Raw genomic sequence first — 27,553 nt, 5'->3', positions numbered from 1 at the left:
GGCGCTTTCCCCGGGCCCGGCCGGAGGATGCGGCGGCGAGTGCGGCTGAGCGGCGAGGGGAAGGGGCGGTGCGAGCGCCCATTCGGCGGCGGCTGACGGCTCCCCCCGTGCTTAAAGGGGCCGCGCCCGCCGCCCGCGCCCCCACCGCCCGAAGCGCTCCCCAGGAAGGCCAGACCCGCCCCCGCCGGCTGTCAGTAGGGCTCGGCGCTCCCCTTCCGCCGCCGCGTCGCCATCCCGCCCGGCTTGGCACTGGGAGGCCGCGCGGGTGACACGGGGCCCTTTTAAGAGGCCGTGGGGCGGCTGGAGGAGGGCATCGATCGGCGCTATAAAGGGCGTGCGTGCGGCGGCCGCGGTGACAGCGGGGGCGCGGCGCGGCGGTGGTGGCTCCCGGTGCCGCCATGGATTTCAACGTGAAGAAGCTGGCGTCGGACGCGGGGGTCTTCTTCTCCCGCGCCATGCAGGTGAGGCGGGGCGGGCCGCAGCGCGTCGCCATGGCAACGGCGCCCTCCTCAGGGGCCGGGGGGGACACGGATCGGGCCTGGCCGGGGCCCCCCCGGGCCTTCCCGGTGCCTGGGACCCGCCGGTTGAGGCTACAGCGGAGCCAGGGAGGTTTTTCACCAGCCCGAGGGAGGCTGGAGAATGAGTTTGGAGCTGGCCGGGTCTGCTTGGCTGAGCCACGGCCCCAGGAGCGGCCACCTCTGGGCGCTGGGTGCTCCGAGCAGTGCTGAATGACCCCCAGCAGGAGCTAAGCCAAACCACAGCGCTGCTGAGGTGAGGGCTAATACGGTCCAGAGGTGCTTCTAACTAATATGTTGATGGGGGAAGAGGGATATGGAGAGGACATTTCTTGCCGAATCTTTGTTGTTTTTGAAGAAAAACTTATCCTGTGAACAGTAGTTTCCCCAGACCCATGGGGGAGCTGTTCCGTTTGCAAGGGAGATGTGGTAGAAGTGGCCTTGCAGACGGTCTGCACTTCAGTCCCTCGGGACATCAGGTGCCAGTAGCTCCCAGGCCCTGACAAATCACAGTCCTGTTAAAGTGATGGGAGGGAGCTGCTGAGACTGAGCAGGCGGCATCCCTGTAGTCTAACATGGCATCAGGACTGTCTTTCGCAAACTTGAGGTTAGGAGCTGCTTGGGGATGCAGTGACCCCCTGGAGCTATGGAGTGAAGAAACCCATGAGGAGCAAAGCGTGCTGCAGGTGGTGAGATGTGGCTGCTGAGTCTGTCCATTTCTTGGGCATAACAGCTGGAAAACCGCTCCCGGTTGGGCAAGAGAGGAGGGAGGCAAGTAGAGAAGTCCAGCTAGTGACTCTGGGACAGAGCTCGTTGTTCTACATATTATGTAGGAGTTGATAAACAAACAGAGCAGTGCTGTCTTGTTCCAAACCTTCTGTAGAGTGGAGTAATTCTGGCTTTTTTAGGAGCTGGTCTCCTGTAAACAGATATCACCTCCTGTAACTGTGCCAATGAGTCATATGTTATGAAAAAGAGAGATATTAACTACAGGTGCAAAATAAGGAGCAGATGGAAAGCTTAAAGATGCTGTTCTCATGCAAATGACCTTGGTAGCAGAAGAAAGGAAGAAAAGCTGTAAAGAAATCTTATGTTTAGAAGTCTTATTGTAAGTCTCTGATAAGTGGTTTTTAGCTTCAAGGCGTAGGAAGGAGACAGGCATGGGAACAGTGTCTGCACACAGCTATTCTAGAGCAAGGAGGCGTTTATAAATAGTGGCTTCTGCCTGCTACACCTACTTCACATAATCTTGCATATGAATATTCATATGACTAATTGCAGTAGTAATTTCTTGAAACAAAATGGGCACTGCTACTTGTGGACAGCATGCAGGTGTTTGTGTAAGGAGGGGAGACTGGAAGGAAATGGATTGCTGAGGCTGAAAACAACCTCCTGAAGTCTAATTGCTGAGGAAATAGGCCTATTTAGGCTTTCCCCATAGAGTCCTGCTGCTAGTGTGGGTGAACATTGCCCAATCCCCACCAAGAGCCAGAAATGACAGCTGAGGTCTGCTGTTGGCAACGAGGATTGGGTTTGTAGCACTCTAGCACGGCAGATCTTCCAGGAGGGGAATAAGACCTGCCTAGAATAAGCTCAGTTTTTCTCTAGTATTGGAGATCCTTTCTTTGGCTCCAGGCATTTAACAAAGTGATGTTTTACTGGAACTGCAGCAACTGGGAGATAAATGGACTGGCCATTATGTGCTGTGCCACTCAGACAGCATTAGCTATTGCTGTCTGGCTGAGATGTCTGGCCAACACACGAGAGCTTAACTTGAACTGGAAGAAGGGCTGTAGCATTGCTCAGGAGGTGGGGAAGGAGGCAGAGCACGGTCAGCACACCACCTCTGGGGTGGCTTCCCTGAGGCTTAGGGCAGGAGCTGTCCTCGTTTGAAACCTGTCAAATACAACCTAACGTAGGTGCTGGCTGAAGGATTTTGGACTAGGCTTGACCTTGCGCATGACCAAAAAAAAAACCTCAAACAACCAGTCCCTTTATATGGCTTTTCCTAGTTCAGGCACCAGTTAGCAGGACTCCTACCTGAGGAGAACCTAGGCAGCTTGAAGGGCTTGTGTACTCCTGGGTGGGCAACCCTGTACCTGTGTCCAGCACGAACAGGACAAATGTGGCTGTGAGAAAGAAGCTGTATAAGCATAACTGTCTTGTCAGGCTTGTGTACGTGGCTCCCTGACCAGGCAGTGCCCTGCAACCTTCATGACATCTCTTATGTTCTTTGGAAAAACAAAACAGGTAGCATAAGTAGATAAAGTAGAGGAGGGAGGTAGTGGTGGTCATCACTATTGCCCTGGGAGTGGGAAACAAGCTTAAGCTTGCAGCTGCAAGGATAAAGAGCTTTTGTAGGATTCAGCATCCCACTCGACAATGTACTGTATTGACACTTGCACCACCAGTCACAGCCATCGAGTAAGCATCCTCAGAGGGGATGCAGCACATAGCCCCTAACAGCTGCACCTGCAGGCAGACTTCAAACAGGTCATGTTCTTCCATATTCACTGAAGGAGAATAAGGCCTTTGTCTTTGATCAGCTGCATCTTCCAGTTACCGGTGAGCGGGTATGATCCCAAACCTCTGCAGAGGAAGCTATGCTAAAAGCTCCAGCTTCCCTACAGAACTGGCATCTCTCCTTCCAAAGCTAACACATTGGATGCCTCTGTTCTAGCCAGGCTCTGCCAGGGATGTCTGGAAATAATTGTAGGTGTCTGTCTTTTGTCAGTTTTGATGTAAACTGACTCTGGGTGAAATTGTCCAAGCGTTGAGTACAGCTTTTGGGTGCTTATTCCACTGTTAATGTAATTACTACTAGCAGCTAGGGGTTGACTTACTCTATCTTAAAGGCCTTGAAGAAAGACAGACTCCCCCATCTCTCTTAACTCTGGTGATAAAATAGACTTTTCCCCTCTGCTTGCTGACCTTGCTGGGGTTGATACCTTGGTTGCCAGACACCTTAAAAGTCAAGAGAACAGGAGGTGACTTAAGAAAAGGGTTCTGAAGGCAGAGGTATGGGCCAGAGCCCATTTCCATTTGAAACACACCTACAAGTCCATGAGGGCAGTGTTTTTTCCTCTCTTAAATTCCTTGCTCATGAGTTAACCAAGCTGTCCTGTTAATGGCTTCCTTCTGTCCTCTAGCACAGTTTTGCTTGGCTCAGAGCCTTGCTTTCCTGACTCCTGGTGACCAAATACTTGAAGCATACTCTGTATCTGGTCCAGAGCTGTTGAGATTCAGGTAGTTTTTAGATGCTGACTAAGTGGCTATGGCTTCTCTCCTAATGTAACACTGTGCAAGGTGGGAGATTGATTGCCAGAACTGATTCCGTCTTGCCTCTGATAACCAAAAAAGCAAATGTTACAGTAGCCTGGGCATTATGAAGCTTTTCAGAGGCTTTGGAAAATCCATCAGCAGGTGCAGGAGACTATTCCTGGTTTAAGACTCCTGGCTCTGCTTTGATCTCTGTGATTTAAGGTGGAAAGTCATAAGTAATGTCCAACTGGAAAAACTGGGGACCCTGCAAGTGGTATAAGGGCCCGAACTCTGCCACCAGATCCTCTGCCAGGGGGCTGCAGCTACCCTGTCCGAGCTTACAGCATACAGACCTGGGCCAGCTGGAGGGAGAGGGATGGAAAAATCACACAAGCCTGGAAGAGACACGAGTCAACTTGTGCTGCGTTGTGCAAAACCGCTGTGGTGTTGGCATAACTCAGTGGGAGCACTGGGATTCTATTCCCCTCACTTTAAAGGGGAGAAAAGATGCTAATGCTTTCAGCAAGGAAAACAACACGTGCTATTTTAAAGCCTAAACTTGATGGCCTTAAGTCTCTAGGGCTGTAAGCACAGCCTTTTTTGATATTGTAGCTGTAGTGCCGAGGGACCCATCCAGCTCAGCTCTGCTTGCTCATCCTCCTGACATCCCAGTAGTGTACCTACCAAGTCTCTTGGGGAAAGGGGCTTTTTCACCCAAGCTGTGGATGCAGACAGCTGCCCTAACTGCAGTCCTGCATAGTCTTTCTGCTTTTGGGCCTGTCACCCAAGTGCTGCTGTCCTGATGTGTCAGCCTGCTTGCCCACACGGACCCTGATAATGCATCTAGCGTTCCTGCTGGCCAGCCAAGCCTCCCAGAGGAAACCCAACCTTTGGCTGAATTATTGATGCCCTGGAATGCAGCACGACTCTCCTCTTCCTGGAGAGCGAGAGTGGCACTCAACAAAAGGCTGCCCTGCATTATTAATCACCTCATTGGCTTCCCTGCACAAAGAAGGGACTGGTGCTCAGCTGGATCAGCTGCAGGGACGCTTCCTGCAGGACAGGATCAGTGGAGCCTCTCAGCACCATGACCTGGCATGTGATCCCAAGATGCAGATCCTGGAATTGGTTCAGGGTGGGACCGTTGACCCAGCCATCAGATTCTAAAAAACAAATGGGAGTAATTCTGTCACAGCAGGGTGGAGGAGCTTAAGGTTCTCCCCAGGCATTGCAATTGCACGTGCTCTGTCTGCGCTGACTCTCTCCCAGGTGGATATTCACCAAGCCTGTAGGTCAACTTGATACAGCCAAATAAGGCTCCCATTTGTGGCAGTCTGGAGTATTTGGTGCTGCAAAAGACACCAATGCCTCTAGTCCAGGAGCAGCAAGACACAAAATATTTTTAATCTGTCTTTTTACAGTCAGGAGGCGTGAGTGTATGATCAACTCATCTGTTCTCCTGCATCTCTTGGCCTCACAGTAAAATCTTATGCTTGTTCAATGGGAAGGCAAAAATAATGAAATTTCTGTAAGTGTTATGAAAACAAATTCCTGGGAACAGAAGCCCTTTATGGGGGAGTTCTGCTTGAAATGCTTGAGTAGCCAGACTTCATAAACTGCTATTGTTCTGCCCTGCTTTCCACTGGGGATGCTGACTTGGGCAGCCAGTTAAGAGGGGATCAGCAGCTGAGACCTGTTGCCACCTGAAAGCTCAGATCTCCACTTGCACCAGACATAAGAAAGAACCAGCTCATAGGATAAGGCGGTGTAACTTACCTCTAATCTCCTTCACTGGCTGTGCTTCTGTGAGAAGCCTCATCTGATCTCACTGCAAGTTGCTCCTGCAAGAGGTGGTCCCGCCCTCCTTTGCACCTGATGGTGGCAGGTTCCCAGTAGTGCTGTGAGTTGGGCGAGTTCTCTGGTCTGCCTGAAAAGTCATGTTAGAGGTCAAGTTGAGCTGGATCAGTGGCTCCCCGTGTACAGACAAGGAGGCAGAAGTGTGCTGGAGGGGAGGAAAAGCAACCCTCAATGAAGTGGTACCAGCTGCCCCAGGGCTGTGCCTGGGTCTGGACTTTGCAGCGTAGCTGCCTTCTGGGCAGGGGTGAGGGAGACACTGAGGGAATTAAGTGTAAATGGAGTAACAGCCTCCCAGCATGTGAGCTACAGCCTCCCATGCCCTTGCACCCACTTTATGATGTTCATGTCCTGCTTTCCAATGCTGAAAGAAAGCCTGAATAGGAGATTGTTTTCTGACCTGACCCTTTGGAGCCACAGGCTGTGACTGAGATTTCCTGCCCATCCTCCCCTTCTGGCATAGCCTAGGCTTCCAGTGATCGTGGTGCGTGTCCTCAGCCCTCTTGCTGACTTGCAAGACAAACAGCTTGGTTCTTATCTCAATTCAGGCACTAAAGTTTCTGAGTCCTGGCTGCTCCCTGGCCAAGTGCTGTGCAAATGACACACATTATTCCTCTGCACTGGGTGAAGGGGTGGGTTACAGAAAACAGCTGCAAAGGACATTGATGTTTGGAGATGCCGCTTGTGAATATAGCAAAGGACCCCACAGCCAGAGCGATTCAAGATGCTGGAGGGCTTCAGCAGTGATCTGACTCTGCAGCAATGCTGTAAGAAGCTGACTGAATTCAGCTGATAAGAAACTGGGTTTAGGCTTGACAGCTTCAGGGCAGACGCTGGTGCAGGAGAGTGTAAATTGCAGGAAGAAGAGCTGAACTTGAAAGTGAAATGAGATCTCAAAAAGCTGCCTGGGAGAGGGGGGCGAGGGAGACTGTTATGCTTGCATCAAAGAGTCTTGGCTTGTTTAAGAAAGCTCTTAAACAGATGACTCAAGAATTTGTGCCAAATACCTGGGAAGCCCCAGTTTGCTGCATGGCAGTGACTCAGCCCAGCCTGGCAGAGTCTGAAAACAGCCCTGGGCTTCCAACAGTGACAGAGCCTCAGCCGCTCACGCATGTCTGATGCTCGTGTGCATCCCCCAAAGGCAGTCATGGACGTTAGGTACAAAGCAATACAAACACCTTCTCACTTTGAATCTGCTCTTAGCCATGTCCAGCAATAGCCAGGGGTCCATGGCAAGACTGAGCTGAAAATGACTGTCAGTAACGGGGGGCTTCTGGTGCTGAGGAAGAGACTAGTGAAGCGATCCCTGGTCATGCATGGCTGCGACTCCTGTGTCCCCACTGGGCTTCAGGAGGGAACATGGCTGCCCTTGCAGTTCGGTATCTGTCACCACCAACATCAGGCTAAACAGTTCAGTGGCTCTAGCTTGCCCAAACAGGTCACTGTGTAAACATACCTGCAGGGCTTGTATATCTCGGACATCTAGTAACATTTGCACACGGCTGGTAACAGGACTCCTAATGGCTGTTTGCCTACCTCGAATGCTGGTTCTGGGCTTGCTCCTTATCTCACTTTGTTCCCAGCATTGTACTGGATGCGAGCACAGCTGGGGGCACTGGGCAGCCATAGGAACAGAGCTTGCCAGAAAGCCTTTCGGGAGGGGCAGCAGACAACAGACCAAGACCCTAGGAAGCGGTCATCTTGGCCCACCTAGAGTTGAGCTCTGGGACAGGGGAGGGGAGAGGAGAAGGTAAAAGTGGCAGATTAGACAGGAGCTGTGTTTCATCTAGGAGTTTTAGCCAGGCTTTCATCTCTTGGCACCTAACTGTACCAGGTATTTTACTGCACCATGTCCTGATAACAATGGCACCAAAGGTCAGCAACAAGGGCTAAAAGGACAGCTGCAACCTCTGTAGGATCCCAAGTGGCATAGCTGTCTAGAGGGTCCTTTTAGTATGGTCCAACAAGATGCTAGTTCCATCAAGAGCAGGAAATTGTGCTTGGCCAACTTCACTGAGAGGACTGAGTGGGAAATGGGGATGGGATGAGAGGGAGTGAGCTCTTCTCTCAGAAATCCCCCCAAGAAAGCAATGGGGGGTGTCCAGGCCATCTGATGCTGCACTTCTAGACTGACAAATCTTGCTTGTCAGATGTCACTGCTCAGTGTGAAGACACTGAAGACTTGCACAGCCTGCTTTTCCCTGCTGCTCATCTTAAACTTAAAAGGAATCACAGAGGGAGAGTCCATTGCCAGTATGAATCTGAGTGCTGCGAGAAGTCAGGCACCGTTATATTTCTCTCAATACCCTGCTTCAGAGTGTGTCCTAGAGGAAGAGTCACTTGCTGGATGCATTTTTATCTAAATCCTGAGTTTGAGCTTCCTTAAACATCAGTTGGTAGCTCACTGCCAGCAAGGCAGGAGGCAGCGCTCAGACACTGTCAGTCCGATGGCTGTTGGAGGGCACTCACAAGCCCTGTAGCAAAACCAATGCTGTGTACATGCTTGTCTAATAAGATGAGAAGAAAGCATGATTTGTGAGGTGGTAGTGGCATTCCTGATCCCACTGGGTTTGCAGGACACGGTTAGGAGGAGGTGAAGGGAATTGGCATCTTGCCTCCCCTGAAGGATGTGTATTGCTCTCCTGCATGAAGCACTGGAAGCCAATGCACATTCAAATAGATTCCTCACAATTAGAGTATTTTTGTACCAGACCTTATTAAGCAATACTTATTCCAGAACACCTCTGAAACCTGGGCTCTATTTTAAGCTAAATGTTCTACTCTTAGACAAACTTTTGCCCTCTTCCCCTGGCAACAAAGAATGACACCTCGAAGGCCCTTTAGCTCTAACCGAAGATGAATACATGAGACAGAATAAGCCTTAGTGTCTCTTAATAGCTCTATAGCACAGTATAATTTTGCTTTAGTATAACAGACCTTCTAATGACTACATCCTTCCTGCAGTTTACTGAAGAAAAGTTGGGCCAGGCTGAGAAGACTGAACTAGACGCCCACTTTGAAAACCTTCTGGCCAGGGCAGACTGCACAAAGAACTGGACAGAGAAGATCTTGCGTCAGACTGAAGTTCTGCTGCAGCCAAACCCTAGTAAGTCCAGGTTCTTCTAGTGCTTAAAGGACAAATATCCCTTGCAGCTCAGTGTTAATAGATGCCCTCTGGCAAAGATCCCTGTTCCATTGAGTTTGTGGGGGTTGGAAGGAACCTATCTTTGCAGGGCCTGTCCTCCCTTCCCAATGTAGCTGAGAGATGACTGGCTGCTGCCCTACACAGCCTGGCAGTGCTCCTGAGGGCTGGGGAAGGGACACCTTCTCCTGGTGCTGGTGCTTGCTGTCCACTGCATTGAGGGCTGCATGGGTGGGCTACCTTGAATGCCAGTTTCAGGGACCCCTCCTTCATCCTCCATCTTGTAACTGCTGGTGGCATCCTCATTCCAGGTGCCAGAGTAGAAGAATTCCTCTATGAGAAGCTTGACCGGAAGGTGCCTTCCCGGGTCACCAACGGGGAGCTGCTGGCACAGTACATGACAGAAGCAGCTAATGACTTTGGGCCTGGGACACCTTATGGTAAGTCAGCCTGGCTAATTAAAAAGCCCTGGGACTCATACCTTCCTAAGAGAATATCCACATTACTGTTTTGGGTTAAGACACTGGCAGCATGCCTCTTGAAGGGGGTAGGGTGGCCTGCTTCCCTTGTGGCAACCTGCCTATTAGTGTGTCAAAGCTGAGGCCAGAGAAGGGTCTTCTCTAGCACAGAAACGAACAGCCCATCTGGAGTAGGAAGTCAGTCTCAGTCCATGGTAAAGCATCCTCCATGCTGTGGGGGGAGAAAGGGGGCAGGAGTGTCCCCATTCCTTATACAGTCCTCAAGTCTGGCAGAGCTAGAGAAGAAACACACAGATCCAGGGTAGCTAGTGGAACTGGTTATAGGACGCAGAAACTGCTCTGTGCTATTTCTATGGCTTTCTAAATTCGCCTGGACAGGAGGTTGCGGTGGATGGCTTTAGCTTTGTCCAGTTTGAGTACACATTTAGTCTAAGGTGGTATCTAGTTGCGCAGAGTTTCTCTAGACTCTGAACAGGAGAACCATCCTTTAACTGTGTCCTGCAAGTGGAGGGTGGAAATCTTTCTCCAGCAGAAAGAGAACAGGAAAACAGACTCCGGAAAGTTGGTGCTTTGCTACAAGCCTCAACGGGCCCCTTCCTGACCACACAGTACATCTTTCTGCTCTTAAATCCTAACAGTTGGCCTTTCCTGGGGAAATGTTTGGCTTCTTTAAGCAGCAGACCTGCACAGAAGCACAGCCTTAACTTCCAGCTGTCCTTGCCTCTGCCATGATCTTTGTTACTGCTCTCCGAATCAATAGCTGTTCAATAGCGAGTCCTGTTACAGGCAGAACAGCTGTAACTGCATCTATAGCCAACACTGCCTAATCAACTCGTTTTTTTCTGGTCTGGTGCTTTTTAATTTGCTGCTCTGTTCCTGTGCCTCGGTTTTATGAGACAAACAAAGATCATTCTGCGCAAGCAGGTATGGCAGTAAAAGGACATCAGTGGAATAAGTGCCTCAGATAGATAAGATCAAAGCTGCAGTGGGAGCAGCTGAGAAGAGGCCTCAAGCTAAAAGCAGACTGTAGTTAGGACTGAAGCTGGTGTGGTATGGGCATGGTCACCTCATCCAGGCAGGGTACACTGTGCCTTTGTCCCCCAAAACTGGAGTCTAGTAGCTCTGTCTGAGTTGGCTGAAGCCAACACATTGTTAATTGGTTTCTCCTGGCACTGAAGGCTCCTGTTATTGCAGGGAAGACCTTAATAAAAGTTGGAGAGACTCAAAGGCGCTTAGGTGCAGCAGAACGGGACTTCATCCACTCTGCCTCCCTCAACTTCCTGACTCCACTGCGCAACTTCCTGGAAGGGGATTGGCGAACCATATCTGTAAGTATGGTGGCAGGGAAGGGGAAGCTTGTCCTGTCACCAGAGACAAGGAGGGCAGGGGGAGAGGAAGACAGTGCTGAAAGAATGCATTTTCCTTCCCTATTGAGAAAGGAGGACTCCATACCTCTCCCCTCAAAGAATGCAAGGATAGGGAAATACCAATCCTAGATCTGCTCAGGGCTCCCTCTGCAGTAGAGTAGGATTGCCAATTGATGGGCATGAGGAAGGTAACTCCTTTCCTGAGTCCTGCAGTTAGTGGGCACCAGCCACCCATAGGCTGCCCTGTTTCCAGAAGGTTAGCCTGTATCCCTGGCAGCCAGGCTCAAAACTCTTGCTAATGAGATGAACGTAGCACCTGCTTCTTTCTCACTAGCACTTTTTGTTAAGGAAATAAATTTGATTCCTAGATGGTACCTTGTCCCTTTCCCTCCCGAACAGTTCTTAAGCAGTTTGCTCTTACCCCATTTTCTGTCCCTTCCAGAAAGAGCGGAGGATCCTGCAGAACCGCCGCCTGGATCTGGATGCCTGCAAAGCCAGGTTGAAGAAAGCTAAAGCTGCCGAGGCAAAAGCAGCGGTAATTTTTTCCCCGATTTCCCTCACTGTCCTTCTAGCCCCAGGGCTTGGCTCACATGAGCAATGCCATATGCTCTCTGGACAAAAATTAGGCTGCCCTACTATGTCCTGGCTCTGGCAGGCATGGGTGGGAGTATGTCGTGTCTGGTATGCAAGGGAACTGGGACTAAGAGCCATGCGCCTGTTCCTCAGATGTGATGTCCTCCCATGGAGGAGCTGTTGAAAAAAATAGTTCTGAGCTTCCAAAGTCTGGAAACGTCTACCTGACTGATGGATGATTTGCACTAGTAACTAAAAGGCCACTTCTTCTGAAGACTTGCTAAGTTTCCTGGGGGATCTCAAAGCAAGCCAAGAGAGAGCTGAGCTGGGAGGTGCACAAGGGAAAAGCATGCTGGGGCTCTGCAGCAATCCCAAGCTTTCAGACTAGTTAGGATCCTGCCAACTCAGTCTTTCCCAGACAGGAGTGCTGGGGGCGCCTGTAAGAGGTGGCTGTGGTCAGGCTGGCTACCAAAAGGCCCTTCCTTCAGCCTCTCTATTCACTTCATTCATGGTGCTGCCTAGTTACAGGATAGTCTTGCCCTCTGGCTTTGGGGAAATCATGGCAAGTAAACTAGCAAAGCTCCCAGGTCAGAGGAGTGCAGAAGGGACTGGTAAGTCAGCCGGTGTCCCGGTCTGCAGGCCTGAGCAATGGGACAACTGCTTCAAAGTGCTTGTCTGAGGCTGATGACCTGTCAGCTCAGGGTGCTCCCTGGGCCTGAGGCATCTCCTGGAACCGGACTCTCCCTGGGCAGAGGCAGTGTGGCAGGGAGGATGTAGCTGGGCACTGATGGGTTCCCTGGAGGGCCTTGTTGAAGCAGATTGCCATCCTGTAGTGCCCTGGCTGTTAGGACAAGGACTTGCCAAGTTCTGCTTCTAGCCTGGGGCCAGGAGCTCAACTAGAAAACATACGCAGTCAGAATAGGCAGGGATCCTTGTCGCTCAGTCTCTGGGACACACTGGGATACCAGCCCAGGAGCCCTGCCATGAGCTCATTTTCTAGCCATCTGCTCAGCTGGGCCTCTGGCCTTGCAGCTCCCTGGGTGGCCAGTTCCCAGGTGTTTTCCCTTTTCTCCAGCTCTAACTGCATACATGCCATATGGGGAAGCTGTGCTATGCTCAGCAGGCCCCATCAGCAGGTCTAATGGAGTGCTCAGTCCTATGCAGGAAAGCCCTGAACAAAAGCAATAGCTGCCCTTTTAAAAAAGCCACCTGTCATCAGTGAGGTCACCCAGATCCACTGAAGGTAACTTCAGGGATCCCTGATTCCCCTTCTGGAGGGGATGGTGCCCCCAGTCTTAGTGGGAAGTGGTGGCCATTGCTTCATCTTAAGCTTAAATCAGAGCAGGAATTCAGATACCTCCTGTGCTTCCTCCCTTCCCACCCTCTTTACCTTGCTTCCTACATGAAGTGATCCCAAGGCCTCTCACCTGCACACAGACCCTTGGGTGAGGGACTTCCCTGTAGCCAGAAAAGAAAAGCTTGCTTTCCCACTGGAACCGCAGGGCTGGGATGCCCCAGGTGGGATGCAGAGCCAGTCTAGGCTTTCCAGGGTGTTTGCCCCAAGCCACGTTTCAGCCCATCGGCTTCTTTGAAACAGAGATCAGAGAACAGGGAACAGCCTCAGCTGCTGTTGTGGGCACCCATCTCTTACCCAGCTTAGCTTAAAGGTGGGGGTCCCTGGCCTTAGGGCTCTGGGCGCCTCACTGACTACTAGAGGACAAGGCGCAGGCTCCCAGCATGGGGCGGGGAGAGAACTGCTGCCTCTGCTCAAGGTGTGTTAACTCATTAGACCACAACGTACCCTGTGATGTGCCTGGAGTCCTGTGTCACACCTCTCCATCCAAGCTGGCCTAAAGTATCCCACCCCTCCCAGCTCACCCCTCTCTTGCTGCTCTTCCCCTTTGTAGTGCCAACTTGTGTTCCCACAGCTTCTGTCTCGTGACTGACCTGCCAACCGCGCTGCTGCCCAGACCTGTGAGCCATTGTGGAGTGTCTGGGCTTGTGCATTTCCCTCGGACTTCGTGCTTTGTCCTTCCTGTTGATGCTGTTTTGTTTACTAACCTTTTTGTTCTGTTTCTTTGTAATTTGCTCAGTGTGAGGGAGATGTGAGTATTGACTGTGCTAACAGTGCTGTGATTTATTATTTTTTTCTTTAACACCTCTCATTGTCTCTTTCCCATTTTAAATGAAAATTCATGTCTCCCTTGTCCCGTTGGGACTGGCCCTGGAGCATGTACTGAGCGTGGTCAGGGCTGTGGCTGCCTGGGGAAAGTGCCCCAGAAAGTTGGGAGTGTCTGTCGGCTGCCCGCAGCCCCTCTGGAGCATGCACTCTGTTCCATCAATGCTGCTTGCAAGCAGTGCTCAAGAGAGGCAAGGGCTCCCCTAAAGACCCCTCAGGCTCCTCCAGCTACAGGCAGGAGGAGGTCAGGTTGGGTGGCAAGACCCTCTCCTGGAAGGGAAGCAGTCCGGAGACAATGACAGGCAGGTTGATCTGGCTGTGGTGCTGTTCTGTTCTCCAGGCTCCGGGGCTCTGCCCGTTTTCCCTATTACAGGAGTGGGAGGGAGGTGGGTCCCTTTTGACCACTGCTTGCAAATACAACTCGTCCATGCATAGGAGTGCAAGAGGAGCTTGCCTCCTTCATCCCATGTGCTGTGACTAATTTTGGGACTATCTGGAGACCAGAGAATGGGAGGAGAGGTTTCTTCAGTTGCTCTTATCTTTAAAAGGAAAAAAAAAAACAACAACCCGCTAATAAGTTATTGCTGTGAAATATCTCCTCTCCCCACAGGGAGGAGTCAAGCACAGTTGCTGTGCTGGCCTCAAACCTCACTGGTGCATTTTTCTCCCTATATTCAGGTTTTAATTGTAATAGGAATCACTCCTCCCTATTCCTTCCTCCAGCCATCTCCAAAACTCCTAGACAGTTTAAAAAAAACAAACTTTTGGTGGGATTGCCTGACTGCTCTTCCACACACTGGTCACTCACTCCAGCAGGCTGCTTGGGGCCCAGCAAACCGGGTCAGCGTGTATAAGTAGATCTGCAAAGAGATTAACCTGTGAGAGGAAATGTGGGGCCTGAGAGGATTAACAACGTAGGTGGGTTACAGCTGGATTGTGCGCCAGCCTTTCACACCAACTCACTGCGTAGTAGAGCGTGGCCAGGAGGACGCCCTGATCCATCACACTGGTGTGATGGTCCTGCTGTAAGGTAGATGGTTGGCTTATCTCTTTGGGTGATGCTACAGCCAAAGACCATCCTAGGAGGAGGCCTAGTTTTAGGTTAGCTGAACAGAGAGACTGAGTTCTGTGATGGTTAGTGAGCCCACATATGTGTGGGATGGACTGGATCCCTTGCACTCCCAATGAGGAAAACCTCCAGAGCACTTAAGTCTTCCTGTCCCAGAGCAGAGGTTTAGCTATGGAGAAAGTGGCTTGGAAGTTTTATGACCTCTGGGCTGAAAACTCATACACTGCCTTTGACAGCAGACTATAGACTAGGTCTGCTTTAGCTAAGCCATTCCCCTTACTGGATATAGCAGATCGGAGTCTGCTAGGAGAAAACATGCCCAGAGGCTTGGTGAGAATAAGAACAAGTAGATGTGTTTCTTTAAAAGGCACCGTGAAAAGGATGCTCTGATGCTAGTGCATATGCCCACTTCAAGGACAAGGCCCTGTACAAGGACACTTCTAGGACCGCAGGTGGGAAGGAAGGTCCTGCCCACTGGACTGAGCCAACATGAGCAACCTGCTGGCTGTGAGGGAATGGGAAATGCATTTGAGATTGTGCCATCTCATCTCCACTCCAACTGGCCACTGTATGAGCGGATAGCTGTAAGTACAGGCAGAGTTTCTAACAGCAGGAACATCTGCTGGTCAAGTACTGGGTGTGACTGCATGAGCCAGTCCACCTCCTCTTACACAAGCCTGGCTTCCACCTGGGGAGAGCTTCCATGCACCACTGTCCAGGCTGTTGGGAGACCTTCATCCTGCCATCCCATAAGAATTTGAACTAACTGACCAGCAGAGACAGGGAAAAAACACTAGTCCCTTCTTCCATCCGTTGCCCAACTGACTCCTATCGACTCTCCTGCGTGACTTGTACATGAAACTCTATTCCCCCCACTAGGCTGTGCCTGACTTTCAGGAGACTAGACCTCGTAATTACGTTCTCTCCGCCAGCGCATCAGCGGTAAGATTGCCTCCTCCTAGATGTTGCCTCTCCAACCTCTTCCTGCCCCTCTCTGTTCACCTGACTTAAACTCAGACCTAGTGCTCTGCTGTTTTCAACATTTTAATGTGACATGGGCTGCCCAGGGTTCCTCTGATTCAACCTTAAGGATGGAGATCACCCCTGTGGGGGTGCGTGGTCAGGGTCTGGCACTTTTGCTGCTTGGTTTGCTTTCCAGTTTCCCTGACAATCCATTTCCACACTTCCAGTGGGAATCTTCTGGCTGTTTTTTATTGCTAGTGAAGCAATTGAAAGGAAAAAACCTCAAAGCCTTTCTGGATGGTTCCAGCAGTACACTGGTAACGTCACATGTGTGACTGCCTGATCAGTACTGTGGTGTCAGTGCTCTGAGACTTTGTAGCTGGTCAAAGAGAAGCAAAGGTGGAGGAATCCCTCTGCCAGCCATCGTGTCAGTAATGCAGTGGGCTGACAGTGCAGGCTTGTCTATTCTGCAAACAGAGATCAATTTTTTTCCTTTCATCTTGGGGCCTGTCTGTTGGTGGCTGTTACGCAGTCAGATGCGCTGGGGGTGGGTGAAGAGCCCGTTGCATCTCTACTGTGTTGCACTGAGTTGTTGTCAAACAATTGACTTTCCGTGCTGTGTTCATGGCTCCCCATTGCACAATGTCACATTTCTCGTTAAAATGTTGAAAACTGATCATCTTGCTTCCTAAATAGAATTCAGAACAACACTGATGCCTGTTAATAGAATAATTTGGGAGTAGGAGGGCTGGGGAGCAGAACCTGTAAGTACGAAAAAGGACAGCCCCACCTTCTAGCAAACAAAAAGTCATAGAAAAAAGCTGGATTTGATTAATGCGTAACCCATCCCATTTGGAGAAATACGTATGTCTGAGCTGGTAGCATCAGTGTTAGTTCCCAGGGGGATCTGTCCTGACCTTCTCGGAGAGTGATGCTGGGATCAGAAATAGCGTTGCACAATAGCTAGAAGCACAAAAGCTAGAAGACCCGGTGATGAGGCTCCTTAGGAAAAGGCAGATACTGGTGGTGCTGTAGCAGTTGCTCAGTCTCCATCTCTCCTAACACAACAACTCACAGTGAGCCTGCGGCTCTGGCTTCTCCCTTGGAAAGGTCTGTTCCAAGGACAGCGCAATAATGGACTAAAACTGAGCTTTAGGAGAACCAGAGGAGAGAAACTGGGCTTTCCCTGTCTTTGAATAGCCCTTATTGGACCAGGGTATCCCGATCACTCTCTGGGGCTTTCTAAAGCAGACCTGAAGGCAAGCATTTGCATAACACACATTAGCATCTTGCAGAGCGCCCAAATGCTCAGGTGAACATGTCTAGTCATCACTGAACTGCAAGCTGATCTGCTTTTCCCGTATTGCAAAGCTGTTCTGGGGAGCAGATGCCAAGCACAGTAACATGACAGGAGAACAGATTTTGGGGCAGTTTTAGCCCACAGGTGGCCAAGATGTGCCAGGGTGGACTAGTTCAGTGGTCCCTCCTCAGACCTCTCCTGGAGAAGCTCTGACAGCAGTGATGATGGTATGGGACAGTTAGAGCAGGGCTTTAGGAGGCTGACTTGCTCTAGGTACGCAGCCAGCATTGACCTTGATCACTTAGTCATGTTTGATGGTTACACAGCAGGGCCTGCTACCAGGAGGACCTGTAGGAAACCTGCTGGCCTAGCCAGCAGTGATCCTTGTGGCTCCCAAAACTGTTTCAGAGGTTGCATCTGATGGTTGAAGTGCCACCTGAAGTCCAGCTGCACTAGCAGGGGTGATTTGAATAACAATTGGCATCTCTAGTTAGCAAACTATGGGCTAAGCCCAGACTGCTCCCCAGCTCCACGCAGGCAGGACTGCTTTGCAGCAAGCTCTCTAATCCCAGCATTCGCCCCGAGGGGTCAGGCGTTGCAGCAAGGTAGGAGCTCTTCATGCTGTTGCTCTGCTTTTCTTCCAGGCCAGAATCCTTGTGCTACTTTAGTCTTAGTGGGTACCGACAGCATAGAGCAGTGGTTGCTGCTCACCTTGCTGTTGAGCTCTGCTCCCTTCTGGAAGAAGGGATTGCTTATGCCCAGGTAACAACTTCATCTTACAGGTGAGCAAACAGGTCAGCTCTCTCCCAGACCATATGCCCTCAGCAGGGCTCCAATTTGGATTCTAAATTTATGCTGGTGGCTTTTTTTTTTTTTTGAGAGGTGGATAACATGGGGCTTTTATTTTTTTCCCCTTCCATAACAGGAGGGCTTAGATGGAATTAGATCCACCTGGAGACAAGGACCTCCCTTGTTTTGTATTAGTTGGAAGCTGAGGAGCCATTTCTCCTCTCTCCCACACTGACCTTTTGTTTTTGTGTAAGAAGGTGTATGTGGGCCGTGTAAGCCTAAATATCCCTTTCTCTCAGACCCTGCCACTTGCTGTGTGCTGTACTCCTAGGAATGATTCCAAGAAAAACATATTGAGTACCTGAAAGAGGGTTCTTCTGGCTTGAACTGGGGGGGAGGAAGACAGGTGTAGATCCTGGCTTTTCTGGCTCCCTGAGCTGTCTGAAACGCTTCTGACTAGAGACACATTGTGCCTTGCCTTAGCCCAGGGACAGATCGGGGCAAAGCTGGGCTGCCCCAGAGCACTGCAGGGTCAGAGCTGAAGATTGCACAGCAAGGCCAACAGAAGAGAAACAAATCTGGCTACGAATTCAGAATTGCAATGATGAAATGGGCCCAAAATGGCTTAAGTACTGTCTACAGTGTCTAAGTAGGAAGACGTGTGGCCAGAGTGAGAGCTTCCCATTGCCCCTATAGTAAACCTTACTCCAAAAGCACATCTAAAAACACGATGGTGTGCTGACAGAGGCCTTGTGCCAGAGCAGCAGTTCAGGCTAGGACCTGCTTCTCAGCCGCCTATGAGGATCTTCCCACCACCTGCCTTCCTTCTCTTAGACTGAGAAGGGGAAAGGGCTTGTGTCCCCACGCATGGCTGAAATTGCCCAGGCCTCATTTGAACCAGTTTCTGATTTGCAGTAACAAAACATCCGCCTAAAGGTCAGAGAAAACACCCAGCCTCGGCACGCTGAGCACCACACAGGGACAGCCTGCGATTTTAAGGGGACCAGCTACAGTAACTCTACTCAAGTAAGAAGAGATGCCAGTCAGGCTACATACCATGGAACAGGAGCTGAGCTGCAGGCCAGGGGACAGAAGCTGGAACAGGAGCAGGCAGCAAGCCAAGGAGCTGGCATAACACCTTCCTGCTTCAGCCCTTCACCAGTGCAGGCAGCTCCTGCAGGTGCTCCTTATATTGCCTGGTGAAGTTGTCTCTGCACCTGGGGCTGCCACAGCCCACCTGAGAGCAGTTGCTGGTGAGCAAACCTCAGCAAGGTTCAGCTGGGAGACCCTGGGTCTAAACAGAGAGTGTTCTCCCTCTGACACCACAGCATCCAGCATGGGGCTTCCAGGTGCCTGCAGCGTAGGTTCAGCAGTGCTGTGGTGAACTTCCCTGAACTGCAAAGGTGACATCAGAGAGTGAAGCTGGGAGCTTCAGAAACCACCTCCCCCTGGCCCCACTGATTCAGGGTGCTGGTGGCAGGCTGGTGTGGTTCCAGTTGATTTCTCTTCATGTTACCAGGGCTGAGGGAGTAGTTGTCTGCTGAGGAAAGGCCAAGCCAAGAACCTCTGGGAAGGATCAATGTGTTTTTTCTCCCTCTTCTCTCCCTTTCCCATTGCTGTGCGTGACTTGTTGTCAATTGTTTCATGTCCTGGAGCCAGATCCCAGCAAGCAGCTGGCAGTGTTGTGCTGCCCCAAGTGTGCCCCTGGGGGTGAGGAGAGTAGGAAAGACTAGAGTGATGTTTTGCCTGGCTCAAAAGCAGCATCCAGCCATTGCTTCCTCCTTGCTGTAGCTAAACGTGCCTGCCGGTAGTGCAGCCTGGCTGGGTAATGATCCCGTTAACCTGGGATCTCTAGACCAGTGGGTGAGGAACACTGTCCTCTGTCTGGCTTGAGCTCACGGCGGCTCCTAGGCCCTATTTGTGGGCTCGAGCAGCTTACTTGCCTCTCCACCATCCTAAAAGAAGGGCTCTCCTTCAACACCAGCCTCTGCAGCCTTCAGCAAAGTAAAACCCTTGCTGTTCAGAGGGCTCTGCTGCTTTAATTCTTTTCTTCCTGGAGCCCAATGAATGCAGTTGCTGTAACAGCCCTGGCAGGGAGCAGAGCTGCTAGCTCTGGTGACATGGACTTGCTCTCCCATTGTGAAACTGAGCTCGAGGGTGCAAGAATGAGGGCTAGGGGCATCAGTCTGGCGGCTGCTGCTGGGTGAAGGGCTAGCGTGTCCCCGGAGTTGGCCTGCTGTGTCCACGGAGCGTCCTTGGCCAATTGGTGTTAATGCCGAGTGCTTCTCGACGTCTCCAACACTGATCTCCTTTCCTGTTGCTCTGTGGCCCCTACAGCTTTGGAGCGACGAGGTGGAAAAAGTAAGTACCCAGCTGAGATCGTGCTCAAACCTTCTGGGTGGTGTTTAGGGGGTGGGGGTGCTGTGAACTCCTTCCTGCCTATGTCCCTGCACACGTGCAGGGGAGGATCAGTGGGATGTTGCTGTTGTCACCCCAGTCCTGATCCTGCAGCTGTATGGTTGAGTGCGACTCCGACAGTGGCTTGGGAAGAGCCTGCCCCGTGGGCCAGTTGGCTGTACCTAGTGTGAGAGACTTCCTAGGCAAACCAGGCGTATGTGAAAAGACACCTCTGAGCGCCCTGCACTGGTGTCACCGGAGCAGAGGTGATGCGCTGTGACGTGATTCAGCTCTGCTCCTGTGGCAAAGGCCCTGCCTGCTCCAATTTTGCATGTGCCGTGCATTAGCCTCTAGTAGCCCCTTACCTGCTTGTTCTGGGGTCCAAGCAGGAGCTCTGAGCAGAGCTGAAGCAAGGACAGAGGGTTTCCCCATGAACAGCCTCAGCTGTTGGAGGGAACAGCTCTGTCAGGAGGCAGGGTGGGAGGTTTGGAGCCTGTCATGGAGTTGACTCTGTCTGGGTGAGCTGCACTTACCCTTCTGAGCAGATCCATGGAGGCAAAGTCCCAGATCTCATTTATTTTCTGGGTTCCCTAACGGGAGTGTGACTCGTCCATGAAGATGGATGGAGGGCTGCTAGTGGACTGGAGACCAGGGTGAGCTCTGGGTGGAGCTCCAGCATGGTGTGGAGCTTCCAGAGACACCTTTTGGGATCCCATCGCCTTTCATACCTCAGACACCCCCCAGCAGATGTTAGCCTGAACTGCAAGGTGGTAGAATGGCACGTTCCTGCATGCTGTGCATGATAGCAACACTTACTGCCTCTAAATGCACCGTCAGAGCAGACTGGCTGTTTTTGAACCAGCTCATCCTGGGCTTTAAATCCTTCAGTCCCTCAAACAGATAAGCTGACTGCGGTCAGCTGTAAGCATGCAAGGCCCTGTCCCTCTATCTTTGGTCTGTCCTGGTTGGATAGACCAAGATATGTCAGTAAACTTCAAAGTTCTCTGCGTCTTGGAGAAGCACAAGACTGGAAGGGACCTCCCAGGTCACAGTCCAGTGCTGGCTTCATGGGAAACTACAGCCCGCAACTGCTCCGAGCCAGCAGGGAGAGGCAATGGGTCAAATCCCAGGCGGTGCCAAATGGAGCTGGGTCTGTCTGTCACAAGTTTCAAATAGCTCTGCCACCACCTCAGCTCACTGGAGCAGGAATCTGCAAGGCATCGCACTGGTATTTCCTGTAATATCCTCCTTCTCCTTTAAATAATCCCTTTCATACAGAGGATGCAAGAAAATAGATCAGTTGTAGCTTAAAATAGACAAATCTGATTAAAAGACAGTCAAAGCGTTTCTTTGTTCTAGTCTAGCTGTACAACAGTACCGGTAACGCTGGTACCAGATGAGGGATGTGATGGCCCACGGCAGCAGCTCCAGCTTGCCCTGCTGAGAAGGCTGGGTCTCCTCCGGGGTGACCCCGCTCAGAAACACCAGCGTTGTGGCCTCTGCTCCGAGACTGTCAGCCTGTCTGGATTAGCTCTCTGGGGTCAATTCCAGACAAGTCGTTCCTGTGCCGGAACATTCAGGGCATTTCCAAAGCAGCAAAAGGAGCTCTGGCACAGAACTGGTGCCATGCAGGAACCACCGCACCCCGGCAGGCACCCCTCCGATTGCTGCACCCTCCTGGAGAAGGGGAAGAGGACACGGAACCCGCACTCCTCTCCTTCCAGCAAGCTGTAGCTGAGTGGACATCGCTCTCCTGTGCTATTGGTCACAGCACATCCTGAGGGAGCTGGCATGTTCCGCTTGGCGTTAAGGAGCAAGGCGTGCTAGAGAGAGCCGGCGTGCCCGCTTGTCACCCCTTTCCCTCTGGCAGCGGGGAGGGGGGGCAGGCACCAGAGCACCTGACGGCTCCACCACTTCTGGAGCTCTTCTCCTTGCAAGGATCCACCCGGGTATTCTGGAACTGCGAAACTGCCCTAGTGTAAATAACGCTGTTTGCTGGTGGGGGAGAGATGTTCTGTCTGTTTGGTAAAGAGCGTCTCCAGTATCGGGCAGTCTCTGAATCCCCAATGGCTGCTGCATAGCTGCTGTTTATTAACCGCTGTTTAGTTCCATCTAGCTCAAAATAAGTAACTAGCTTAAAAGGAGAGGCTTGCGTAGAAGTTTAATAGGAATGGTCATCTCCGTTGCAGAGAGATGCAGTCGAGGAACAGCAATTTGGTAAATGCTCCCTGGCCTCGGCCTCTGTTCTGGGATGAGAAAAAGGATACTGGCAAAAGATCACACTTCTGCAGAGGAACGTAGGGAGGCTGTCACGTTCCGGTGCCTCTAGGCTCAGAGCGGGGGTTAACAGAGCTGCACAGCTGTATTTTGCAGCAGACTCATGGGCTGCCAACCATGGGCACCGTCCTGTTTCCAGTGTTACCTTTGCAGGGGACAGACGCTGATGAGCAGCATTGGCTGTCCAGCTCTGAGTCCTACAAAAGGTAATAAAAGGACAGGTGATGGCATGGGACTGGCTTCCCACAATCCTTGAGATTAACAAAGCTTCTCCATCTTCATGTGCTGGTCTTGTTGGAGTAGGAGCTTCCTAGCTTGATGCATCAGTCTTGAGCTGCCATTCCGTGACCTGCAGTGATCCAGTGCAGGATCAAGCGGGAATTGAGCTGAAATACAGCCAGAGGCCTCTGGGATCCTCATCCAGGGTGTCTTGTGCCTGATGTTCCGTGTTGCAGGTGCACGTGGATCCTACTGAGGCAACAGCACACTTGTCTCAGTGCCAAAAGGGGGGTTGGTGGAGGAGGTGGGTGTTGGAAGAGGCAGAGCAGGGGTCCTTGCCTTGTGCCGCCTTGAACACCCCGTGCTGTTTTACAGGCAGAGCACGAGCTGAGGCTCACGCAGACCGAGTTTGATCGACAGGCAGAGGTGACACGTCTCCTGCTGGAGGGGATCAGCAGCACACATGTGAGTCTTCCTAGGTAACTGGGGGTGACAGGGACTACAGAGACTCTTGGCTCCTTTCTCAAAGATTGCTGAGAGGGTGCGAGAGCCCTGCACTGGGAGCAGAGGTAGAAGAGGTCATAAATTTGGAGGCTACAGCAACATCCCCATAAAATCTGGAATGTTCAAACTAAAACCGTAATGAAGCATGAGCAGGCAGTGCCACTGTGACACCTGCAGTTCTGCAGTCCTCAAAACGCCTCTGAGCCCCAAAAGCCTTGTTCTTCCCTCACTAGAGCTGTGGAGGAGACGCATGGGTAGAGCGCCAGGAGCAGCCTCCTCTCTGGGATCACCCTTGGGCCTATGCAACGTTCCCAAACCAAACAAATGAGTGTATTCAAGCCAACCAAGTAACTCTCTTAAATACTGGCCTGCACAAGTCTGATTCCCATGGGGGGACGTCGCAGCTGCAGGAAGAGGGTTCCTGTGCCTGGCACCCAACTCACAGACTCATGGTCCTTCTCCCTCCAGGTGAATCATCTTCGCTGTCTCCATGAGTTTGTGGAGTCTCAGACCAACTACTATGCTCAGTGTTACCAATACATGCTGGACCTGCAGAAGCAACTGGGCAGGTGAGATAAGAGACTGCTTTAACTTCTCTAAGGGTTACTCTTCTGGCTACCTTCAGGCTTCCTTCCCCACCCCACGTTATAATGTTGGGTAGAAGTTTTAAAGCCCCCTCCAACCCCTGACAGAGCTTCTGAGCTTATAGAACGGTGACCAATCCCAGCGGGAGTGCTTTTAGAGCAGGCTTTGCCATTGGATTTGTCTGGGTTTTATACATTCATCTCAAAGCACGATGGCCGTGAGAGTTTGAATGTTCTTCCTCTAAATTAGTTAAGTCGCATGGGAGACAAATTCCTGTTGCCAAGCAGCGAGCCTCAGCTGCAGCAGTAACGGATTCTGTGCTGTGGGTGCACATCCCGTGGGCGCGGACGGGGCTGGTTTGTCTGTTAACCTGTCACACCGGCGCGGCGGCCTGACCCGGGAGGGGCTGTTCCCGCTGCACGGTCACTCACTACTCCTGTTCCGTTCTTTTCCATGCTTGCAGCTCCAAAGGAGAAATGTAAGTAAGATGTTGCATGGGACTGGCTCTATGATCTTGCCACCTCAGCCAGATTCTGGAGTCTCTGCAGACTCCCTGCAAAGGCCAGCAAGGGCCAGAGCTGCGCCCCTTCAGTGCAGAGGGGACTATCTATAAAACGAGACCGAGCTCCATTACTGTCTCTCTCTAGAGAGCCCAGAAAGCCTGGGAGCCTCCAATTTGGCATCCAGTTTGACAGCAACAATGAGTGTCCCTTTCCTGAAGAACTCGCAGACTAAACGGGTAACACGGACCATGTGAGAGCAGGGCAAGGACACAGCACAATGGCCCCAGTAAAACAGGTGCAGAGCCAAGAACAGCACGTGCCCAGACCCCCTCTGGTGCCACGCTTCAGCCTCGCGCTCTGCCAGTTGGGTGCCAGTCCTGTAGCAGGACACTGCTATCAAACAAGCAGACCAATATTACTTGTCGCAGTCTCAGCGCCGGAGAGCTGAGTGCATTTCCTCACTCAAAGGCCAGCGTAGATACATTACAGCTGTTAAACTCCTGAGCATGATCTCTGCAGTGTGACTACTGAAAGAGCTGGTCCTTGGTTCCCCGTACTAGAGCCTCGCTGAACTCCGCTTTTTTTTTTTTTTCCCCCCTCTTCTGTAAGATTTTCGGGCACATTCGTAGGCAACACAGAATCCACATCTCCCCCAGCTGCTACCTCTCCTCCAGCTGTTGCTGCTGCCACACTCCCTGCTGTGCCTACTATTCCAGTTGTGCCCACGATTGTTGGGGTGCCTAATACCGTGGCAGAGAGTGTACTGAACCCGAACGAAGTCAAGCCTCCTGCCAGCGGGACACGCAAGGCCAGAGTCCTCTATGATTATGAAGCAGCTGACAGCACTGAGCTGGCACTTCTTGCGGATGAGGTTGGTAACTTTTCTTTGAGTTGAATTTTGCTATAACTGTTAGCAGCCCATTTTGTGCTCAGCAAGGTCTTGGTTATTTCTCCTGCCCCTAAAGCCCCTGGTTTATGGAACTGCTAATAGAATCTTCCCCTTGTATCCGCAGCTAGTATCCACTGAGTTGCAGTGAGCTTGTGCTCATGGCCATTTGCTGTTTAAGAACGTCACACCAATAACTCTTCTACTCCCATTGGAGTCCAGCTGTACCCAGCTCACAAAATACTCCAATACTTGGCATCTTCACCCTGACCCTCAAACACAGCTACCTTCTCCGAGAGCAGTGGGATAAGCTCCTGGCTGGAGGCCTAGGCTAATCATGCTCAGAAAAAAAGAAAATTCAGCAAGTTGCAAACTCTTTTGTTGACTAGGCTGAACTTTTGTATTCAGCAGGGATGACATAGCAATATCATGCAAAAATACCCTAAGTCAGTTTGGAGACTGGAAAGGCAGCAGGAACAGCACTGGGCAGATTTCTGTAGATTTTCCGTTAAAGCTGCAGAAAGCTCCGGGGAAAGGGCACAGATGCCGGCTAAATGAACTTCAGCAATTATTGTTCTTCAGGCCCCATCTGACTGAAGTTCTTGGCCCTGTCTGCAGAGTAAAGTCCTGTCTAATGCTGTCCTCTCTCCCCAGATGATCACTGTGTACAGCCTGCCAGGCATGGATCCAGACTGGCTCATAGGGGAAAGAGGGAACCAGAAAGGGAAAGTTCCTGTCACTTACTTGGAACTGTTAAGTTAAATGTCTCCAGGAAGAAGAATGTACAAGCAGATTGCACCCCTCATCTCCTGGCACTTCTAATGCGGATTTCTTCATCCGAGACCATCGCTCTCTTCAGGGTTGACACTCCATTGCTAATACGGGAATTGTGGGAAAGAAGTGGTAAAACTGTTACAGTAAGGTTTTGGGAAAGGGCTGATGGCACCCAAGACTGAATTTGTTAACTACCAGTGCAGCCTGCTTTGAGGTTAGTCTTGATGGCGCGAGATTCCTGGATTTCTTTTTTCTACCCTACCTTGTCTTGTCTATCGCAGTGGCTTTCCCAGGGCCGGCACGCTGTCCCCCCAGCGCTGCTCACCGAGGTTCGGTTTCACTCCCCTTGTGTCTGCTGTGGGTTCGTGCCTGTCTGCCCCTCCCGTCCTCCTCCCTCCTCCTCCGCAGTAGAATTGCCTGTCAGACCATCAAGCATTCCAGTGGGGAGGTGTCCCACACAAACCCTCTGACACGTTCTAGCTCTTAGGGCAAGGAAGCTGAATTCAAGAATTAAGAGCCTGTTAAACCCACCCACTTTACTCCCCTGTGGGAGACCGGTAACACAGGGCTCGCCCAGAGCCACGCTTGCTGTCGTGGTGCCTGATGGCTTCAATCTAGAACTGTCCTCTGAAGCTGGAAGGAAATTTCTTTGTGAAATAGGGCCTGTATGTCGGAAAACCAAACCTCAGTGCAAGGGACCATGCATCTTGCTTGCATTTCCTCTGAGAAACTGCTCTTGGACTGCAAAGAGTTTACAAGCCTTTTTACAAGCTTTGCTCCCTGTGTTAATTGTCCAGGCTTTTCTTTCAGTGTGTCTGTCCCAGGCATGTTTTAGCCTGACTTTATTTTCACCCTCAATCACCGATTTAACTAATGCTTCCCCTCCCGTCTCAGCAGTGAACAGACTTGGTGCAGCCCCGCACAGCCAGGGATAGTCCCCCTTGCTGGTGTCTCCCCCGAGGAGCTATTCTTGGCCATACACACACGAAACGATCCAGGCTGCCCTTGGGGGAGGCGGGGGTTTAGCCCAAAGGGAGTGCTCGGCTGTGTACGGCACTTAATCCTATAATGAGCTTTTTGGCTAGAGCTCGCCTAAAGGCCTTCCGCTGCTGCGTAACTAGTTTTCCACTCGAGCCGGATGGAAGAGAAACTCACCTGCACCAGGCTCTCTGTTCGCTCCCTTCCCCTCGGTATGTCAGAACTACCTTTGCTTGTTTATTGATCTTTTGCACTTTCCCCAACGGTATCGTGACCACTCTAATGTAACAGGGCACTGAGCACCTGTCTATGTAGGGCTCATGGTTTTCAGCACTTATTTGCCAATAAACAAACTGCCTGACCTCCTGCCTCAGCGTCTTGTGTGGCTTCAGGGCTGCCCTTGCTCTCCAGCCACGCGACTGCAGGGACAAGCAGCGCTGGCAGGAGGCAGCTCAGGGGCCGCTCTGCTATTCCAGGCTCGGAAGCCAGGTGTAAAAGCAAAACAAAGCTGCTCACCCTTCCTGTCCCTGCTGAAGCTGTCACCGTGCCTTATGGTTGTTAATGTCTTGCAGTCCCTTTCCCAGATGACACATCTCAGTTGTACTACAGATTGAGGAACTCTAAGAAACAACAGCTCCTCCTTAACCTGAAGCAGAAGTAGAGCAGCAGCGTGACTTCAGCTGCTGAGAGACTGGGAATGCTACTCTAGATCTAATAGACTTCTGTTGTTGTTATGGAAACTAGATCTGCTGCTAATTTAAAATCTAAAGCCTTGTCCCTAGCACCCAGCTTGGAAAGAACTCCTGGGAAAAGCAGGTGTTGAAACGCTCTGCAGCGTAGCAACAGCACTCAGTTTTTCTAGTTAAACTCAAATAAAAGGGAACGGGGAAATAGTGTCGTGCTACTGGTTTAGTTTTACAACTGCCATGACTACCACTA

At 51.3% G+C, this 27,553-nt stretch overlaps 1 protein-coding gene across 6 annotated transcripts; it reads left to right on the top strand.

Annotated features, from left to right (window-relative positions):
* The first annotated feature begins 71 nt into the window (after window positions 1–71).
* SH3GLB2 (SH3 domain containing GRB2 like, endophilin B2) lies at window positions 72–26,976 on the top strand. Of its 6 annotated transcripts, XM_063352920.1 has the most exons (12): window positions 74–461; window positions 8,595–8,736; window positions 9,084–9,212; window positions 10,446–10,579; window positions 11,061–11,153; window positions 15,319–15,381; window positions 19,829–19,852; window positions 22,760–22,849; window positions 23,357–23,457; window positions 23,937–23,951; window positions 24,586–24,847; window positions 25,517–26,976. In XM_063352920.1, the coding sequence occupies exons 1-12, from the start codon at window positions 399–401 to the stop codon at window positions 25,622–25,624; spliced, it is 1,224 nt and encodes a 407-aa protein (XP_063208990.1). In that variant the 5' UTR covers window positions 74–398; the 3' UTR covers window positions 25,625–26,976. The 6 variants fall into 6 exon arrangements, with proteins under 6 accessions (XP_063208991.1, XP_063208993.1, XP_063208995.1 ...); XM_063352921.1 differs by lacking the exon at window positions 23,937–23,951 and having other exon boundaries at window positions 72–461; XM_063352922.1 differs by lacking the exon at window positions 15,319–15,381.
* Window positions 26,977–27,553: the final 577 nt, after the last annotated feature.

Source organism: Chroicocephalus ridibundus, chromosome 15 (genome assembly GCF_963924245.1).
Source record: "Chroicocephalus ridibundus chromosome 15, bChrRid1.1, whole genome shotgun sequence".
In the NCBI taxonomy this organism is placed as follows: Eukaryota; Metazoa; Chordata; class Aves; order Charadriiformes; family Laridae; genus Chroicocephalus; species Chroicocephalus ridibundus.
The sequence above is the reverse complement of the archived record's forward strand: the minus strand, read 5'-3'. Positions and strand labels throughout refer to the sequence as shown.

What these genes read in the sequence shown, in the direction of transcription:
- SH3GLB2 (XM_063352920.1), top strand. Translation starts at nt 399, where the DNA reads ATGGATTTCAACGTGAAGAAGCTGGCGTCGGACGCGGGGGTCTTCTTC. An exon ending in GGAGCGACGAGGTGGAAAAA is followed by an intron (nt 19,853 to 22,759) that starts GTAAGTACCCAG and finishes GCTGTTTTACAG; the next exon opens with GCAGAGCACGAGCTGAGGCT. An exon ending in AGGGGATCAGCAGCACACAT is followed by an intron (nt 22,850 to 23,356) that starts GTGAGTCTTCCT and finishes TTCTCCCTCCAG; the next exon opens with GTGAATCATCTTCGCTGTCT.